At 39.7% G+C, this 17,301-nt stretch overlaps 2 protein-coding genes across 9 annotated transcripts in view; one reads left to right on the forward strand and one right to left on the reverse strand.

The window, feature by feature from the left end:
• Window positions 1-1,300: 1,300 nt before the first annotated feature.
• On the reverse strand, window positions 1,301-8,969 carry dffb (DNA fragmentation factor, beta polypeptide (caspase-activated DNase)). 3 transcript variants are annotated; one of them, XM_028582157.1, is made up of 8 exons: window positions 8,659-8,969; window positions 8,404-8,528; window positions 6,703-6,829; window positions 6,367-6,552; window positions 3,464-3,543; window positions 2,766-2,939; window positions 2,509-2,609; window positions 1,301-1,795 (listed from the first exon to the last, which is right to left on the reverse strand). In XM_028582157.1, the coding sequence occupies exons 1-8, from the start codon at window positions 8,678-8,680 to the stop codon at window positions 1,546-1,548; spliced, it is 1,065 nt and encodes a 354-aa protein (XP_028437958.1). In that variant the 5' UTR covers window positions 8,681-8,969; the 3' UTR covers window positions 1,301-1,545. The 3 variants fall into 3 exon arrangements, with proteins under 3 accessions (XP_028437958.1, XP_028437959.1, XP_028437960.1); XM_028582158.1 differs by lacking the exon at window positions 8,659-8,969 and having other exon boundaries at window positions 8,404-8,571; XM_028582159.1 differs by lacking the exons at window positions 8,404-8,528; window positions 8,659-8,969 and adding an exon at window positions 8,247-8,397.
• The window catches only part of nphp4 (nephronophthisis 4), a 171,795-nt gene continuing 157,037 nt past the window's right edge, over window positions 2,544-17,301 (forward strand). For 3 of the 6 annotated variants that reach the window (XM_028582150.1, XM_028582155.1, XM_028582156.1), the window contains exons 1-3: window positions 9,251-9,325; window positions 9,403-9,582; window positions 10,401-10,538. In XM_028582150.1, the coding sequence (XP_028437951.1) occupies window positions 9,406-9,582; window positions 10,401-10,538 (315 nt within the window). In that variant the 5' untranslated portion in view covers window positions 9,251-9,325; window positions 9,403-9,405. Of the gene's footprint in view, window positions 2,671-8,236; window positions 8,550-9,250; window positions 9,326-9,402; window positions 9,583-10,400; window positions 10,539-17,301 lie in introns of those variants that run through there. The other 3 variants (XM_028582153.1, XM_028582152.1, XM_028582154.1) reach the window with 3 other exon arrangements.

Genomic DNA, 17,301 nt, shown 5'->3' on the forward strand with positions numbered 1-17,301 from the left:
GGTTATTTATGAATTAGTTAACCGTTTGAAAGCAAGTTATTGATTGTTGACTTGACGAGGACCGTCCAAACACACAACACTTAATCTGATAAACAATTCTCTTTTTCATTTGATAACTTTTTTAGCGTAGCTACAGCACTGGGATTGATATAGCCACCTGTGGTGGACAAAAACAATAGTGCCTATTTTATTATTTATTGCTGAATTTCTGCTTAATTGATGCTTGAACTTATGGTTAAGCTAACTTTGGTCTTACCTGGAGGGCGTGTTAGCGAAGCACTTTATTTAGACAAATCAGTCCACATACGATTTCATAATTTGAGTGAATATTTGCATTTTGAGATTAGCCTCGATAGATGCGATAGTGCTGGATTAAAACAACAAATTTAAACATTTATAGGTTTGTGAGTAAAATAATCTCACAAATCTACAAATTACAAGTTGTGTAAATGGGATGGGGAAGGAGGGTACGCATGCCAAAGAGTATTTCCATAATGAGAGCTTTTCATATCACAAATTCAATGTTTAACATGAATGTCATTGTTCACAAAGTGTTTAATATTCCTCCTCAACAGATCTTTGTGTGCCCAGTTGTTTTTTTTTTGGTAGCTGCTTAACATGCAACAAATCTATAAGATAAAATATATTCATACATAGGGCTGGGTATTGTGACATTGATACCGGTTCCTAAACAATACTTTTTTTCGATACCAATTTTTATAAAACAAAAATAAATTACATTACACGTTAAAGCACAAATCTTTCTATTTATTTTTCAGCTCCTACTACGTGAGCCTCGTCTGTGCGTAACGCAGAGCTTTTCCTGCCTGCCTTTACGATGTGTAACGTTAGACAGCCAATCACCAGCATTATTAGATCTTGGTAGAAATATTGGTATTGAAATTGGGTATTGAACGACGAGGCATTTTTCGATACTCTATACTTGAGAGGCAATTCGGTCAGTGCCTAAAAAGTAATGAATTCGGTACCCAGCCCTATACATATGCAGCTAATCATTTTATGTTAGGTTCACTTTTGTAAAAATGAAAATTTTATACATTATTAAAGAAAACACAATAAAAACATTAAGGTTTTCTGATGAGTCTTTAGTGTGTACGTGAACCTGAGGATAACTTAAACCTGACTTTAAAAATTATATTGAACTTTGAGGTTATAAGTAATTGCACTAATGTGTGATACACTCCTATGCAACTGTCTTGAGTGGAATCCGCAATGTAATCAATTCATGCATTTACGTCTCCGTGCAAACACAAGGTAAAAAAGGAAATCTTTTTCATGATTTCAAGGTTTGTGGAAGTTTAATTGCATTTGTCTAACAAAGCACTGCCAGTCTGTATTAAAGCTCTGCAGCGACACTGATTCAGAAAGCAGAATATGGTTAAAAAAAAGAAAAGAAAAAAAGGTTACATTACTGTCCATCTGATCTCGCTACAGTAACCTTTGAGATCAGTGTAATTATATTGTCGCAGTTCATACAAATGAATACAAACAGTTATTTTTTTATAAAAGCAGAGTCAAAAATATTCACACCAAGCGCCTCTTCTTCCCTCTGACCTTCTGTTTTGCTTTGTCTGTGTTCACGGCTTGTCTAAAAATCTTCTTGGTGTCACACAGCAGGTTGTGAGCTCCTTTCTTGTGGCACACGATGTGAACCAGTTTCAGGTTTTCCCTGGTGAACAGCAAGCAGTAGAAGTAGTTCAGGTTGACGTCGGTGCTCTTGTGATTCTGTAGAGCTCCCAGCAGAGCGGGAATGACCGTCCTCTTCTTTTCTATCCTGGACACGGGACGAAAAACAAACAAATGTTTCAAGTTTGTTCTTCAACCAGCAGGTATCTCGTTCCAATTAATACGTGATCATCCACCGTTAGCCGTTATATCCGATCACTGTGTACCAGACCTCACGTAAAAAGGATTTGACTCTTGAGTATGACTATTTCAATATTCATCTAAATAAGGCATTCGATCCTCTAAGTAAAAGTTTTGTTTACAATTTACTTGATGGTATCTACATAAGAGTGACATGACACTGTCATGAACATGTCAAACATAAAAATGCTTCTTTTACTAAGTGTCATTCGGTTTTTGTCATGACAAGTTATGGTTAGGGCTCATGTGTCATGACAGTGTCTTTGCATGAACCTACAGTACTCACTGCAGTGGCTGCACCATAGAAATAGAATGAGAGTAGAACAGACTGCTTGCTGTGGTGACTTGACTAGAAAATGGCACTTAGGACTGCACATTGACCATCGAAATGAGTTAGCCTGCTACAATGGGCACAGTTTGCAATAGCGACAGTACACATAAAAATAGAAATGTCCGTTCTACTCTCATTCTATTTGTATGGGTGATACCCATGACTCGATTGTAATACACAGGATAAAGGTTACATCTGTGCTGTCAGATAATTCAAATAATTTTTCTGATATGTGAAAAAGAAAAGAATTATGAATGTTTTTGAATATGGCAGAATACAAGTAGTCCAACCTGTGGTCCAGATTCCACGTGCTGAAGACAATCCTGCTCTCTCGGCTGCCGTAGGGGTTGATGGAGTGGAGAGACTGGCACACTTGCTGCTCAAACGATCCCTGAGGAGGCAACAGAGAAGAAGAGGTGAAAACACAAGGTCCAGTTCTTCCTAAAAAAAATGTAAGTTGTGAGGAAAGCATCACCGGAAGTTATGGAAATGTAGCAAATGGGGAGGTGATTCTTAAGCTCGGTATGCGGTTTTATTCCCGTAATACCTGGCAGGTAAACCATCCTTCCCGAGTGCAGAGGCGATGTGGTTCCTTTTCACTCCTGTCAAAGTAGCAGCCGTTGTGCCTTGCTGCCTTCAGCGTTTCCGCCAGGGATTTGGATGCTTTCAGAAACTCATCCCTGACTTTAGCATTCTGTATGGATTTGGAGGCACCATCCACCTGAGAACCGAGACATAGAACCAAACTTTTAGATATTACGCCAGACGCCTTAAGATTCATTAAAGTGCTCATATTATGCTTTTCCCCCCTTTGTGTTATATATCTTTTTGTGCACGTTATAGGCTTACAAAGTGAAAAAGCCCAAAGTCCACCCCAAAGGTGGACTTACCATCTCCAAAAGTAAACACTGTTCACAAACTGCTCCTAACAGCTCTATTGTAGCCCAGCCTTTACTTCCGTGACGAATGTGTGTCACTAACATGTTATAATGCTCGCCTAGCTGCTAGCATGGCACGCCCTCATACTCTGCAACTGACAAGCTAGCAGTGCTTACCTAGCTACTGCGCATGTGCAATGATGGTACAGAAGTGAGATGTCTCACCCTGTAGCTCAAACAGAGAGCTCAACACACAGGGTGAAAAGAGAAGCTTTTTTTTTTTGAAAATTTAACCATGTAAACTTATTGTACAGCCTGTGATAGGAACCTGATAATATGAGCACTTTAATAGAATAAGGAGTTTTACCTCCTTCATGTAGCCTCGTATCCTGCTCTCACAGTTGAACTTCATGTAGGCCGACTTTGTCTTGAAACGAGCATCAATACCTGAAATGAAGCAACATTTATTACACCTCGCATTATGAAAAGTGCCTAATGGAACTCATTTTTTATTTCTTATAGCATTGCTGCAGTAGGGCAAAACATTTAAAGTTTGTCCTTTGGGTGGCTCATCTAATTTAATTTAATGTCACTCTGCCCATTAGATTATGAGGTACAGTATGCTATCTTCTAAATGAATCTAAATTCACATATTGCACAATGTAAACATTGCCATTGTTTTTGGCATTAGTTCATTCTGTTGTCAAAACGGAATAATTTGGCATGCATAAATAAAGAGAGGAATATGTCATAAAAAGATCTTGTTTTCATTGTAGCAGCAATATGCTGCCATACCAACCCATAAACCAAGCAGCTGAAGCGTGGGTGTGGCAAAGTCTCTATTAGACTTTGTACAGTCTATATCGACGATTATTCCTTTAGAGGAATGCTCCGGTGCCGCCGGAAGATCCGCCGAATGTCCCTCCCTTTCGGCCAGATGTCACTCACCTTCCGCTTTCTTTGTGTTGGCATTCTAAACTCCGGTCAATTTATGGAGTAGGCTACTATGGTTAACTGCTCTTCAGTAGCTAGACTCTGTCAAATCTGAGTTTTCTGTTGCACGACAAAAAAAAACTACTTTTGAACAAGTACGTTTCACCAAAAAGTTCACATTGCGATATTATTTTTCATGCGATATGAAAAAAAGACTATTTTTTACAAGATGACATAAATAGCTCTATTTGGAAATAATACATACTTTTAGCCTTAGAGCCTGCATGTCACGCACTAACAACAAACTGTGTATCCAAGAACACTGAAATCAGTGTAAATTACATTATATCAGAAACAGACTTCTGTTGTAGATTAGTGTTACGTTTCCAGCGTCGCGGCTCCGACCCGTAACGCTAGTTGGGACAGACGCCTTGTTTCTTTAGGCTAACTATATTAGCTTTAACCTGGCTGGTAGCAAGTCAAGTGGGTTTTATTGTCATTTCAACCATGTACACTGTATATAGTGAGACGAAACAACGTTTCACCAAGGGTCAAGTGGTGTTACATTTAAAATATATAAAAACGAGATTTGAGACGCATATTTTAGATACATAAAGTGCAATTACTACTTAAAGTAGTGCATTTAAGACACAAGGGACAGGACAGGCAACAAAAGACAGGCATAAGTAGACTTGTAACACTGATTATTATGAGCTAGGTTCACAGTGAGGTGGAGGTGGACTGAAAAATGTGCATCATGTTTTGTTGTTCCAACAGTCTGACTGCTTGAGGGAAGAAGCTCTTCCCCATTCTGGATGTTAGGGCTGAACAATTTTGGAAAATTACGTAATTGCGATTTTTTTCACCAATATTGCGATTTAATATGCGATTACTTTTTGAGCTCTTTGTCTTCTGCATTATTCAACAAAGACAAGCAATAAATCATTGTATAGCATGAACAACACAAGATTAGATAGATTAAACCAACTGTTCTTTCCTGGAGGCCAGGCCTGGATGTGATGATGAAATTAGTTGATGCATGAATTTATATGAATGACATCTTTTATTTAACTACTTCAATCACAGTAGTATATTGAGCAGTGACCAAGCCTGGCTTAAACATTCATATGAAAGTCAGAAACAAATCACAAAAACTAAAGTGCAGATTGCATAAATATAAAAACAAATATGTGGCTTTACCACACTTAGTAGTATTTAGATTATTTATTATTTACTGTAATACACATATATAAACATGTGGATTGCACTTTTTAAAACACTGTCTTTGAACTTTACTAGATAGTTAAATAAGTAAAAATATAGTACGTATACACACGTATTTTTTTTTTACAGCGCACACAGAGGAGCTGCCTCCAGCCCCTCCCCCTCATGAAGTTGCATGCCGTGTGCATGACAGCGTCAACGTTGCACTTGCTCAGAGAGGCTATCGTTACGTTAGTATTAGCAAATAATTTCTAATATAAGAAGAAGTTCTACTCCCTCGTTACTTCCGGCTTCTGAACTGGTTGCAGTTCCACCAGAGTTCCATATAGGGGGCGCTCACAGGCCAGTGCAGAATGAATGGGACTATATGGAGCTAAACCCCTCAAAATCCACTTTTCTCAGGATATCATTTTTTGTCTTGTAATTTGAATGTTGCATTCGAAAGGGGAGGCAAAGAAAATACACACTGCTGGGTGTTAGATTTTTTTAAAGTCGCTTTTTTGTTCTAAAAAGCTTTTTAAAATGTCAGTGACGTCATACACATATACGGCCGGATACTGCTTTACGGCAAGCTCTGAGTCGCTTCTTTTTTTCTCCCTCGAGGCATCAACAACACAGCTGACAGGTTAGGCTCTCCCTGCCAATACACGTGCTAGAAAGAGGTTTGCTAATGTTTTAAAGACCACGCCGAAATATTCACTCTGACATTCAGGCTCTGCTTCGGATGCCGTCAAGCTGGATCTCCGATCGTAATCAGACCTTCACTGACCAATCAGCATTCATTAGCAGAATGCTAGCGTGTTATGGGCAACAACGACTCACCCTGTAAGAAATCAAAAGGACATAAGTACTCGTTCATTCAACTTTCGACCTATAATCCATGTTGAACTTGCAAAAACTACAATCAAATCTGAGGTTTCTCAAGGACAATCGGGCGAAAGAGACTAATTTAGCCGTCTAGCTCCATAGAGACCCAATCATTTTGAACCTTGAACTGGACCGCGATCACCCCCAGTGGAACTCTGGTGGAACTGCAATGCTGTGTGGACTAGCCAGACCCTCGTCCGCGGCGCTGTGGAGGAAGGTCTGGCAATGCAATCCTAGACTCTGTACCTTTGAACCAGTCTTCATCCTCCTCTCTGCTCTCCAGCTCAGATCTGTCCTCCAGGTTGAGCAGCAGGTCAGTCAGGATTTTACGCCTTTTAGGAGACTGCTCATCAGACAGGAGCCCTCTCGCGGCTTCAACGAGGCCAGCGGCGTGCCGGTCTGTGCTCAGTAACTGGCCGATGTCACACACAACTGGAATAGGAACCAAAGGGGTTATAGGTTATAAATCATCCTGGCTACCGAGAAACGTACAGCCTGTCTGGTCAGGAGAACACATACACAAGTGTAGAGTTGAAGCATTTGTCTTGATTTTCTAATGGTGTCTGAGAATGATTCACCTACCTCCACTCCATGTCTGATCTCTGCGGAGAAGAACAAGTTCTGTGTTGTCTGGCAGAGTGGGGAAGAATTCCTCTGTCACCTTTGTCCCATCCGCATACAAACAAACATGTGCACCAGAAGATGGCAACTGGAAATGACATACATTTATACAATTATGATAAAAGATGTTTAAATTCAAGTGAAAACTAGGAGCAAATTACGACATTTTCTTTCTATTTCATAAGGGTTCATTTTATTCTAATTTGGACAAAGCCTCGCAAATTCTGAGCCATTTAAAAAAAAAAAATGAGTTTCACATTATTCAAAGCAATAATTACACTGTGAATACTGTGATAGCCATCTATGGACATAAAAAAAAAAGTCTGCCCAGAATTTGGGAAATGCTTGGGCTATTGTCAGCTACGGTATATTATCATGAAAGATGTTATTACAGAATGTGCAGACGAGTTATGATGACAGAATACGTTGAGCTGCATTTCTTTCTATGACACACTGTTCAGATTCATATTTATCTTGTGCAGACACCGCCTGACCTCCTTTGAATAAAGATGAACAGCTGACTATCTCTGAAACACACTTGGTCAGTTTCACAGGCATTTATTCCAGTCCCCCCCATACAAAAACAACTATGGTCAGAAATCCTCTTTTCATACATACACCAAAATTTGGAATGACAATCCCCATCACATCAGAACACTACCATCCATCACATATTTCAAAAAGGCATACAAACTGTTCCTTCTCAACACTTGCACTGACTGATTGTTCATGTATTGTCCAAGTCTTGTTTGCACTGCCTGTATTGTTGTCAGGCCTAAACTGAAACTTAATGTTACTTTTAATCCTTTTGTGGTGTCCGAACATTACACATAAAAAGTAAACAATCTTCTACATTTACCCACTTTCTTTCATTAAGTAAAAAATACTTCCTCTGATCGAAAGACACCTCAAATCCTTTGGTGGCTATTTTCTACCCTGAATGTCTTTCGACACGACGACTATCACCATAATTTCACCTAGGACATTATGATATGGAAGCAGAACCCAATCTCCTACTTTTGCTCTATAACAAAAACTTAATCCAAAGTTATAAATCTTTAGATACTACACTTTCCTGTATAATAAATGAAATAAATAAATAATATGCAGATAACTGTCTCGGGAACATGTTAGCACTTCTCTTGTGGATCCAAGTTGTCTGTAAAAAAAACAAACAAATTTTCTCCCCCAGTTTTGAGATTCCCCATGTATGAACCAAACCGCCCCTATCTCGAACAGCTGTGGTCCTGTGGAGGTAGGTCTAGCAGTGCGAGACTACATGGATGTATTAAGAGAACGGTCACCTGTTCACCAAACAGATAAAGTTACGTGCAGCACCAACACTGAAAATATGTTCACAGCAGCACCCTCAACCATTCACTTGTGTATCTGCTAAAGTCACCGCAGCGGCTCCTGATATAACAACCGACATATCCTCGCGGAACAGAAAGCGGAACTAGCGGTGCAGTTGTTGAAACGGACCATAATAAAACACACGAGCTCACCTGTAATAACTTGCAGCCTTTTTTAAGCAACTCCTTCACATCTTTTGCTGCAACACCGAACTTTCTGCTTTCATTACAACTCCTAACTTTCACAGGTTTATTTTTCCCGAAGAGGCCAAACATTGCACTGTTTTTAGTCTGTACGGTTTGTACCTACCGCTTCCTTCTTCTTCCTCTCGAGGCTGACTACTTGGCGGTGCATGGTGTGTTGCTGCCCTCTAGAGTATTTTCTTCTTGTCGTCTTTGCTCGATAGGACCGGACAGGACCAGAGACAGTGGACGCTGGTGGACGAAGCATAGACAGTATGTAAGAAGGGACGAAGTGTTATTTCAGTGTTGTTGTTTTTTTACGTTAGTAAAAGTAGCGATACCATTACAAAAAACACTGAAATGGGGGCGGCCTCTAACTCACTCAGTGGGCGCGTTCTCCCCATGTTGGCTGAGTCCTGCAGCGGCGCGGGTTCAAAGTCTCTTATTTGCTTCCATACAAATGGGCTTAATCTAAAGGCTACAATACTTGAGTTAATGCAGACTGGTAAAATGTTGTTGCATGTAGAATAGAACAGATGGGAGGCAAAGTGCTTGTTTACAACCCTTTCTTTTTCTTTTTTTAAGGTAGGCCTATTTATTCTTATGGCTGTACAGCCAGAATAAATAGGGCTACATCACATTAAATAACTGGATGATTTATTTGGCGCATTTATGGAAAACCGTAAACTGTATGTATCCATGCTGGTGATCTGTTGTATGGCAAAGTGAACATTACCATAGCAACTGATACAGCGCGATGGGAAATACCAAATGAGAGGTATAGAGGATTTACTGCGAATAGTGCGAAAATTCTGTATAGATCTTTAGTTACGAGGTTAAAGGACTTGTTGCATAAGCACTTACATTGTATATTATAGTTCTATAATTTTTATTATTTTTTTCACTCGTGAATACTTCTGATCAAATCGTTGATTTACTCGTCTAACCCCTCTGCACCGAGTTGTAGAATCCAGTTACAATATGGCGGCCGTGGGTTTGAAAATCTGAGCTAAACGGGCTAGAAAGAAATACATCCATGGGTAGCAAAGGTAACGCTCAACAACTCGGTTGTACGCTACTTTTCTGAATTTTTGCAATGCAATTCTCCTCTTTCTATTAACTACAGAATATGGTCAAAACAGAAGACATATCCACCATGGCGGACGGCTGGAGAGAGGTGTTTGAAAGAAGCCGGGTGGTTCCCCCGCCCTGTCAGACAGTCCGCCTGGCTGTGGAAAGCCACTTCACCCAGTCTCACGGCTTCCAGCTCAGCCTCAGCCGGCTCACTGCAGCTCACCTCCCGCAGGTGATTGCTCACAGCTAACGAGAAAGGCTTGGTAGAGATTTACAGTCTACAGTAGTGATTTAACGCACTTAAATGATATGTAGTTTGTTGTCGTGTAGTAGAGTCCACTGCCTTTCGTCCTTATTTAGCAACTAGCTATGAAGGCACATACAGTGAATCTCGTCCCTATACTTTATGATACGTCACAGTGCGTCTCAAGAAAACTGGCAAAACTCCATCCAAAAAGTGTATGATTAAAGGTGACTTTGCATTTTATCAACTTGTCAATTGCGTTGACCACTACAGAATACCAGTGTAAGCATGCTATGGATCCACTTATAAATTCGGTTAAGGGATAATTTACCAAACATCACTGCACAGTTAAAATGAACCCATAATTGTCTCATGGAAATATGAAACACTTTGAAGACCATTTAACATTTTGTGGGATGTGTATTAATTGGTGTATTTGGCTGCATGTGAATCTGCAGGATTAAGGGTTTGGATGTGTATCATCAAGATCTTGAGTGACACTCACTCATAGATGTTCGCAGAGAAGTTGAGCAATGGTAAAATGGAAAAAATTGTAAGGTTTATATTTTCATACATCTAAATATTTTAAGTTGAGGATTACGTTTGACTTTTCTAATGTGGGTGTTTTCCCTCTTTCGATCGTGTATAAAGATCTTGAGTAGAAGTCACTTGTGGATGTTCGCAGAGAAGTTGAGCAATGTTAAATTGGAAGATTTTAAGGTTTATGTTTTCATACATCTAAATATTTTAGGACGAGGATTACGTTTGACTTTTCTAATGTGGGTGTTTTCCCTCTTTTCTCCCAGGAGATATCAGAGGGGGAACGTGATGTGACCTTCCAGTTGCGAGTGACCCTGTTTGATAGAAACCACCAGCACTTCTTTGGGAAAACATGGAAGAGCCCACCTCAGAGGATGAAAAACAACAAGATCTCCTTCAATGAGGTAGCTTATAAAACTGAAATAAGACTAGATAACTTCCGATGACACGCAGCTGGGGATTTACTGTGTGTTAGGTTTGTAGGCTCTATTTTAAATCCCTCATGTTGTTTTTATAAGCAGTGGATTGATGATTATATAGTGAAATCAATGCCCATTCAAGCCAAAATTACATTCATTTAGCACAGCCATTATTTAATTAAAACCAACTCAAAAACTCCACCACTCAAGGCTTTCAATTAGCACTGATGATTGTGTTTTTCTGCGCTCTTGAGAACGCTTTCATCCTAAACTCAGCCAGTTACCAACTGCCCTGATTGCCAATACGTTTTTTCCAGTTGAATTCAACAGTAACCATCTCATAAGTGTTCCAGTCATTGACATTTTTTCACCCAGCAAGTTGAAGAAGAGCACAATACAATACAAATGATGTTAGGTACCTTTTAATTTGCTTTATTATAGACACAATGAATAGTAGATCAATTAGTAATCAGGCAGACGCCACAAATGACAAGTGTTTAGTAAGTGTTACAGGGTTAAGACGTTAATACATTTAATGGTTCTAAATCACACTGTGGTTGTGGTGATGTAAGAAGTTAAACTGGCCATGAAAACTTGGTTTAGGATTTTACGTATTTCTCCATAAATAGTCATTGCTAAATAAGCAACAATCACAAAGGTTAACAAAGCTGAAGTTCAGAAATATAACATCCATAGGTATTATTTATTTTGAGTCTTAGCTCCCTTAGGTAGGTGTGTGTGTGTGTGTGTGTGTGTGTGTGTGTGTGTGTGTGTGTGTGTGTGTGTGTGTGTGTGTGTGTGTGTGTGTGTGTGTGTGTGTGTGTGTGTGTGTGTGTGTGTGGTTCAGATGTAGTTGACACTAATCTGTCAACATAAGAAAACAACCCCACTAGGAACGGGCGATATGGAAAAAAAATTATTTTATGATATATCATTTTTGTTTTGCAATATTCATTAATGAAATGATTTACTAAATGTTCTGGAAGATTGCTATAGAATCCGTTGATGGATAAAATAAACAGACAGATGTTTGTTTTTGCATAATTAAATACCTAAAAGAATAGGTAATATATCATATTGATGCAAAAATCATACATACATTTAATATTGCCCTAAGCATTCCTGCCCACTGATTTGCAAAGTAGCCCACACTGATCGAACATGCCCCGGCATATTAAAGTGAGAGCTATCACAGTTATAAATGGTATGGCAAAACCTCTGACAGTGGCAAACTTGTATCGTCTCAACTTATATATCGTCATGTCGCCCAACCCTACAACTGACTACGTACAACTAAACCGTACAACTGCAATTTGGATTTAAATTAGATATTTGCCGATAAATTGACCCATGTTAGCTTGTTGCAGACATATCGGTATCCGTGTCTATGCTTGTCGATAAGTAAAAAGAAATTGGGTGTGAATTGCGGTGAATAAATGCCAAAATAGGTTTTTATGTGATATACGTCTTAGCCATTAAACCACCGTTATACCACAAAACTGTTCATAGGACCAGGGCCGCCAACAGGGGGGGAACACCGGGTCAATTGTCCCGGGCCATGGGTCAAGGGAGGGCCCAAAAGGACCCTCTAACCTTCAAATACTCTGCTGGGGGGGGACCTTTGGAGATCATCTTCACAGTGGCCCTTTGTAGGACCCTTTGGTAGGACCCTAGAACTCATAGTTAAAAGCTAAGCACAAGCACATGCACAACCACACGTGTCTTCACTTACTTTGGCTAATTCCAAACTTCACCCTAACAAGTGCGATAGTACTAATAGGAGAGTTGGACAAATGACAACCAAGTGCTGTCTGTACATGGTCACATTACACATTACCCCCATACTCGGACATGAATAAGAATGTGATGTCATGTGCAACATGCAACTCTGCGAATGTGTCTGTTATGCAGTTTTCAACAGAAGTGAATATTTGTGTTACGAAAGTGTAACGTGACCATACCTTTTTAAATAAGGTCTAATCAGCTCAAATAAATGTAAACACCTGTGTTTGGCTTTGCATATTTGTAATGTTTGGAATGATCCAGTAAACCCATGAAAGCATCTTGGTCCCACCTTTCAATTGTGAGTGTGGAGGCTTTGGTGTATTTTGCTATTTATTATGTATTTTGCTATTGCTCAAGTTTTCACATTCCCACTGAACAGATGTGAAGAAAAAGATTTGATTGATTTGCAATCAGCATCTAATGGCTTCCATGGCAGTATTTCGGCCTCTTTGGTGTTCACAGATTTGATTACTTCTATGCTCATTCACACAAGTGAACGATAACAGACACTTTTGTCAGCTCACTGTCACTGTCGTTAAAGGTTTAACTTTCACAATTGACAGGTTCAGCCAGTTTGTTAGCAGCAGATACATAAAACCTGTGGGAAGCCCCAGTGAATTAAAAATGGACCATTTGGCTTAACTGCATCCATCACTCACCCATCACAGCTAAGTTGTGTGAAGCCTTTTGCCTTAGGGTTACACTGCAGCACACTAGGCAAATAGCCAGGCATTCAGAATTTTTGGCGCCCCCCCAAAAAAAAGTTTTTGCCAAAGGAAAATCCCCAGCGCCAAAATGTCTTTGACTTCCGGGAGTCAACTCCCCTCTCATTCATTTTTTTTTTTGTGAGTCGATGTGAATGAAGTTGGCCTGAAGTTTCAGTCAATTTTGGGATTTGAGTGGCGCAGAAGTCTGCCTCCTCACTTCGTTGCACTTAATTTCTTTACTTTTCCCAATCATTGTTCTCCTTTTGTAATCATCATTACGCAAAGGGAACAAAGAAACAATTTTTTGATGTCAAACTGTGTGATGTACTCTTTGAAAGATGTGCTTTGATGATGAAACTTCAAATTACTTCTTGAAAATGCTAAAGATAATGCCGAGGCTACGGAAGACAAAATGTATGACACTGATATTGAAATGTGCCACACATCAGATTATCTTTGTGGTGTTCATTCAACTTGAAAGGATCTCTTTTGTTTAGCTAGGCACCCTCCGGTCTGTCATGTCCATGCTGCTTTGGCAGCTTGTTTCCTGTAGGAAAAGTTAAAGTTGATGGCTTCAAAAAAAAAACATAACGAATCACAGTGCAAGTCAGAGTTTTTGTAGTCTGATGTAAGGAGATGAGATTTAACTTGAAAAAACGAGGGTGCCACGGTTTTATGTTAAAAGATTATGTTTAAGTCAAAGAACAGCGAAACACTGTTGGCCAAGAACGCCATGGAATTTTGAGAACCAACTTGTAGTTTAATTTTGTTTCAGCAGGTAAATTCCTAAAATCGGATGTGTCTTGGCCATCCTGTTAATACCTGTGGTAAAGAAGAAGTATTTAAAAGCAAAGCAAGACCAGTGTTGAGCCTGCAATAGCAAAAAAGTCTCGCCATGCGTCAAGAAATATTTGATTCTAAATGTTAAATGCACTGACAAAGTCTACGCCTTTTTGCGTTCTTTTTTTTTTTAATGCAAACAAAAAATATATATAGTGGCTCTATGAAAATCTATCTATATATCTAGTAATATATAGTTATATCATTGTTTTTTATTTATTCATGATGTACATTCAATGGCAGCTTTTGACGCAGCTTTTGAACGGACACATTTTGGTTAGTACCAAAAAAATATGGAAGTTTGAGACCCAGCCTTATAAAGCTTTCTACTTATGAAATAATATATTTAGGTTCAACTAGTGAGCCCTTCTGCTTCTGGTAGTAATAAGCCCATTTGGTCCTCAGGAAACATAGGCAGGAAGTTAACGATAGTTGCAACCAAACAGCCCTCATGACCAATAAACATGTGTTACTACGCTTTCTAAAAGGAGACGCATACTCCAGAAAAGCTGGCTTAGCTGAAGAATAACTTCTCTTTTGACTCTGGTATATTTGTTGTTGTGTGCTATATTCACAGTGTTTGCAGTCTGTCACGTACGATTGCACATGTTATTTACGTGATTATCTATTCAAGCGTGTCCGTTCAGCTGTCACAAATGGACAGCTGAATATTATTGGTTGTGCTTATCGTTTTTATTGATACTTATTAATAATTCTGTAGATAAAAGAGGGACTTAATCTGAAAGCAGTTAACAGTATAATAGTCTAGCTTTGCCAGACCTTCCTCCCCCACAGCGCTGCAGAGGAGGGTCTGGCTAGTCCACACAGCATTCCGGGATGGGAGAAAAACATGCTCTGGTACACTTTTCCTTAGATTTAGCAAATGAAAGCAGTGTGTTCCTGAAAGAGTCTAAAATGACGAATGTAGAGTCAGTTATTCAATGTCAGTGTCAGTAAAACATAAGAAATAGACTTTTAGAGCCGGTTCGTTTTCGTGGGGAAGGGAGGAAGAATGAGGGAACAAGCTAGACTTGAACTGCCTCTTCTTCATACATAAATTCACTTCATTTCGCAGCCTCCTTTCATCCAGACATTTGGGGGATCTGCCCTTCAGTTCGAGAGAAGAAAGGGTCATCAGTTGTGAACTACAAAATGTACCCCTATGTGGTCTCATCCCCTTGAAAATGTGTCTCCCACTGTCGTGTTTACCATCTCTTCCAAGTTGTTAATGTTTATTTTGAGCAGTTATCTGGGGAACAGCTGCGTGACTGTGTTCTCTTTCAATCAAACATCTGAAGGCCTCTGTACATCCTGGTTGGAGGCTAGTCACCCACTGTTTTATGATCGCCTTTGGAGCACTGCTGAGCTCCTCTGTCGCCTCCAACATTGAAGATGCCTGATCTGCTTTCAGTGTGAGCTGTTGTGCAAGATGTTTAGAGAAACTCTTTTTATTTTTTTTTATTTTATTTTTTTTAAGAGCTGGCTGATAAATGCAGAGTGTTGCATAAGTCTCTTTACAGAGACACCAATGAGTCACAGCTATGGCACATTCTGATTTCCAGATTTGTCACCATCTGCTTTCTCTCCTTTCCTCTGCTTGATGTTCTTTTGATCGAACAACCTCTCCCAGTGTATAGCTTTACTTTGATCCACCATAATAGTCATAGCCTGTATAAAGACCCACTTGCTATCCCAATAAGCGTCCAAATCCCATTATCCATCCAGGGTAATAATATAAACCACATCATATCCTATCAGGATGATAAAGTGGGGCTGGCCCTCTCTGTATCGTGCCGCAAGAGCTGCACTAGCTTTTTTTATTGGATTTGGCCCGATGCACTCGCATTCATGCTGGTGTTTATGAGTGGCAAATTGCTGTTTGATATCCAAATAATGTCAGAGGGGGGGATCCTCTCTTAAGTTATAGGAGCGCGGTAGAAATTACAAGGTTCCCACCTCCCCCCAGTCAGCCATGATGGATTGGTTTTAATATTGGGTGAAAAGCGAAGATGCACAGTGGTTAAAGAGAGAAAGAAGGAGCTCTTACTGAAACTATTTTCTTGCTTTGTGTTTGCATTTCTCTTTTTCCCAGCAGAGGCAAGACGTCTTGACAATGACGATGTCTGTTGCTGTTTGTGCCACTTTTCAAGTTATTGAGTTGTCAAGTCTGACCTATAAAGCTTTTATTTTGAAAGTAAAGAGACAGTTTTTTTTTTTTTTTTCTTTTTCAATGCTTTAATTGTTTTCAAAGCTTGATTGCAGCCAGCATATAAGCTCAATACATTCACATCAAAAATGTAGGCCTTTGCTTTAGTATAGGTCTGTTTGCGTGGATGCACAAAGGGAAATTTAGCTTACTGAACATTTCCTGAACATTTCTCCTTGATTCTGATACTAAGCCAGGCCATTTAGTCATGCCATGGGTGTATGTGCTTTTTAAAAATATCTTTATAAAGCAAATCAAATCAATCTACAGCCTGTGGACTATTGTCCCGTTTTTGTCTTTTTGATTTTTTTTTTTTTATCCTGGTACAAAGTCCAGCATCAACCAGACTACTTGCTCTTTCTCACCAGTTGCTGGATTGTTCGACAATTGTTAGGATATTTTCTACAAGGTAGCTCTCCTTGCTATACTCCGTGTAAGGTAGTGAAAGCTGTGGGCAGTAGAGGGCAATGTTGTGCTGCAGACCGCGCAGGTGCAGGAGTTGAGAGACTGGAGGAGGCAGAGAGAAATATGCATCTTTCTGCATTGTCTCTTACTGTGATCACTCCATTTGAACTCCCTGCCTTCACAGGGAGCCAGTGGTTTCTTCTCATATGTGCAACATTATCAGGCCGACAGCTGGGCTTTGGAGAAAAGGCCAAGTTTTGTTCCTGTCCGTGCAACCTCTGTTTTTCCAGCTCTCCAAATGCTGTTTGACATGACGTAAGTAGCCCTGCACAGGATAAACTGGAAGCAACACACACACACACACAAACACAAACACACACACACACACACACACACACACACACACACACACACGCACACACACACACACTCTGTATTTTATTTCTCTACCCCTTATTCTTTTTTCCTTTCTCCTAACCTAAACCACATGTCTACACCTAAGCCTTATGCTAACCCCTTAACCCTACCCTAAACTAAAGGGGCCCCACAGCAGAAGACTATCATGTCTTGATCCCCACAATGTGATGAAAAAATCAATACCCCTCACCACCATGTGTACCAACATGCACACACACAGAGCCTTATTACAATACTTCAAAGCACTGAAAAGCAGAAGAAGACAGTGCTTCACCAATGGGAAAACATTTGAACATCAGTCATGCAATTCCTCTGCTTTTGTTTCTTGAGAAGTTGTTCTCTAAAGAACACACTGGTTTCAAAGTGAAGAATCCCATATGGTTCAAAC

The sequence above is a fragment of the Perca flavescens genome, chromosome 7, assembly GCF_004354835.1.
Source record: "Perca flavescens isolate YP-PL-M2 chromosome 7, PFLA_1.0, whole genome shotgun sequence".
Lineage (NCBI taxonomy): Eukaryota > Metazoa > Chordata > Actinopteri > Perciformes > Percidae > Perca > Perca flavescens.

What these genes read in the sequence shown, in the direction of transcription:
- dffb (XM_028582157.1), bottom strand. Translation starts at nt 8,680, where the DNA reads ATGGGGAGAACGCGCCCACTGA. An exon ending in GGGGAGAACGCGCCCACTGA is followed by an intron (nt 8,529 to 8,658) that starts GTGAGTTAGAGG and finishes TTCGTCCACCAG; the next exon opens with CGTCCACTGTCTCTGGTCCT. An exon ending in TACGAGGCTACATGAAGGAG is followed by an intron (nt 2,940 to 3,463) that starts GTAAAACTCCTT and finishes CTCGGTTCTCAG; the next exon opens with GTGGATGGTGCCTCCAAATC.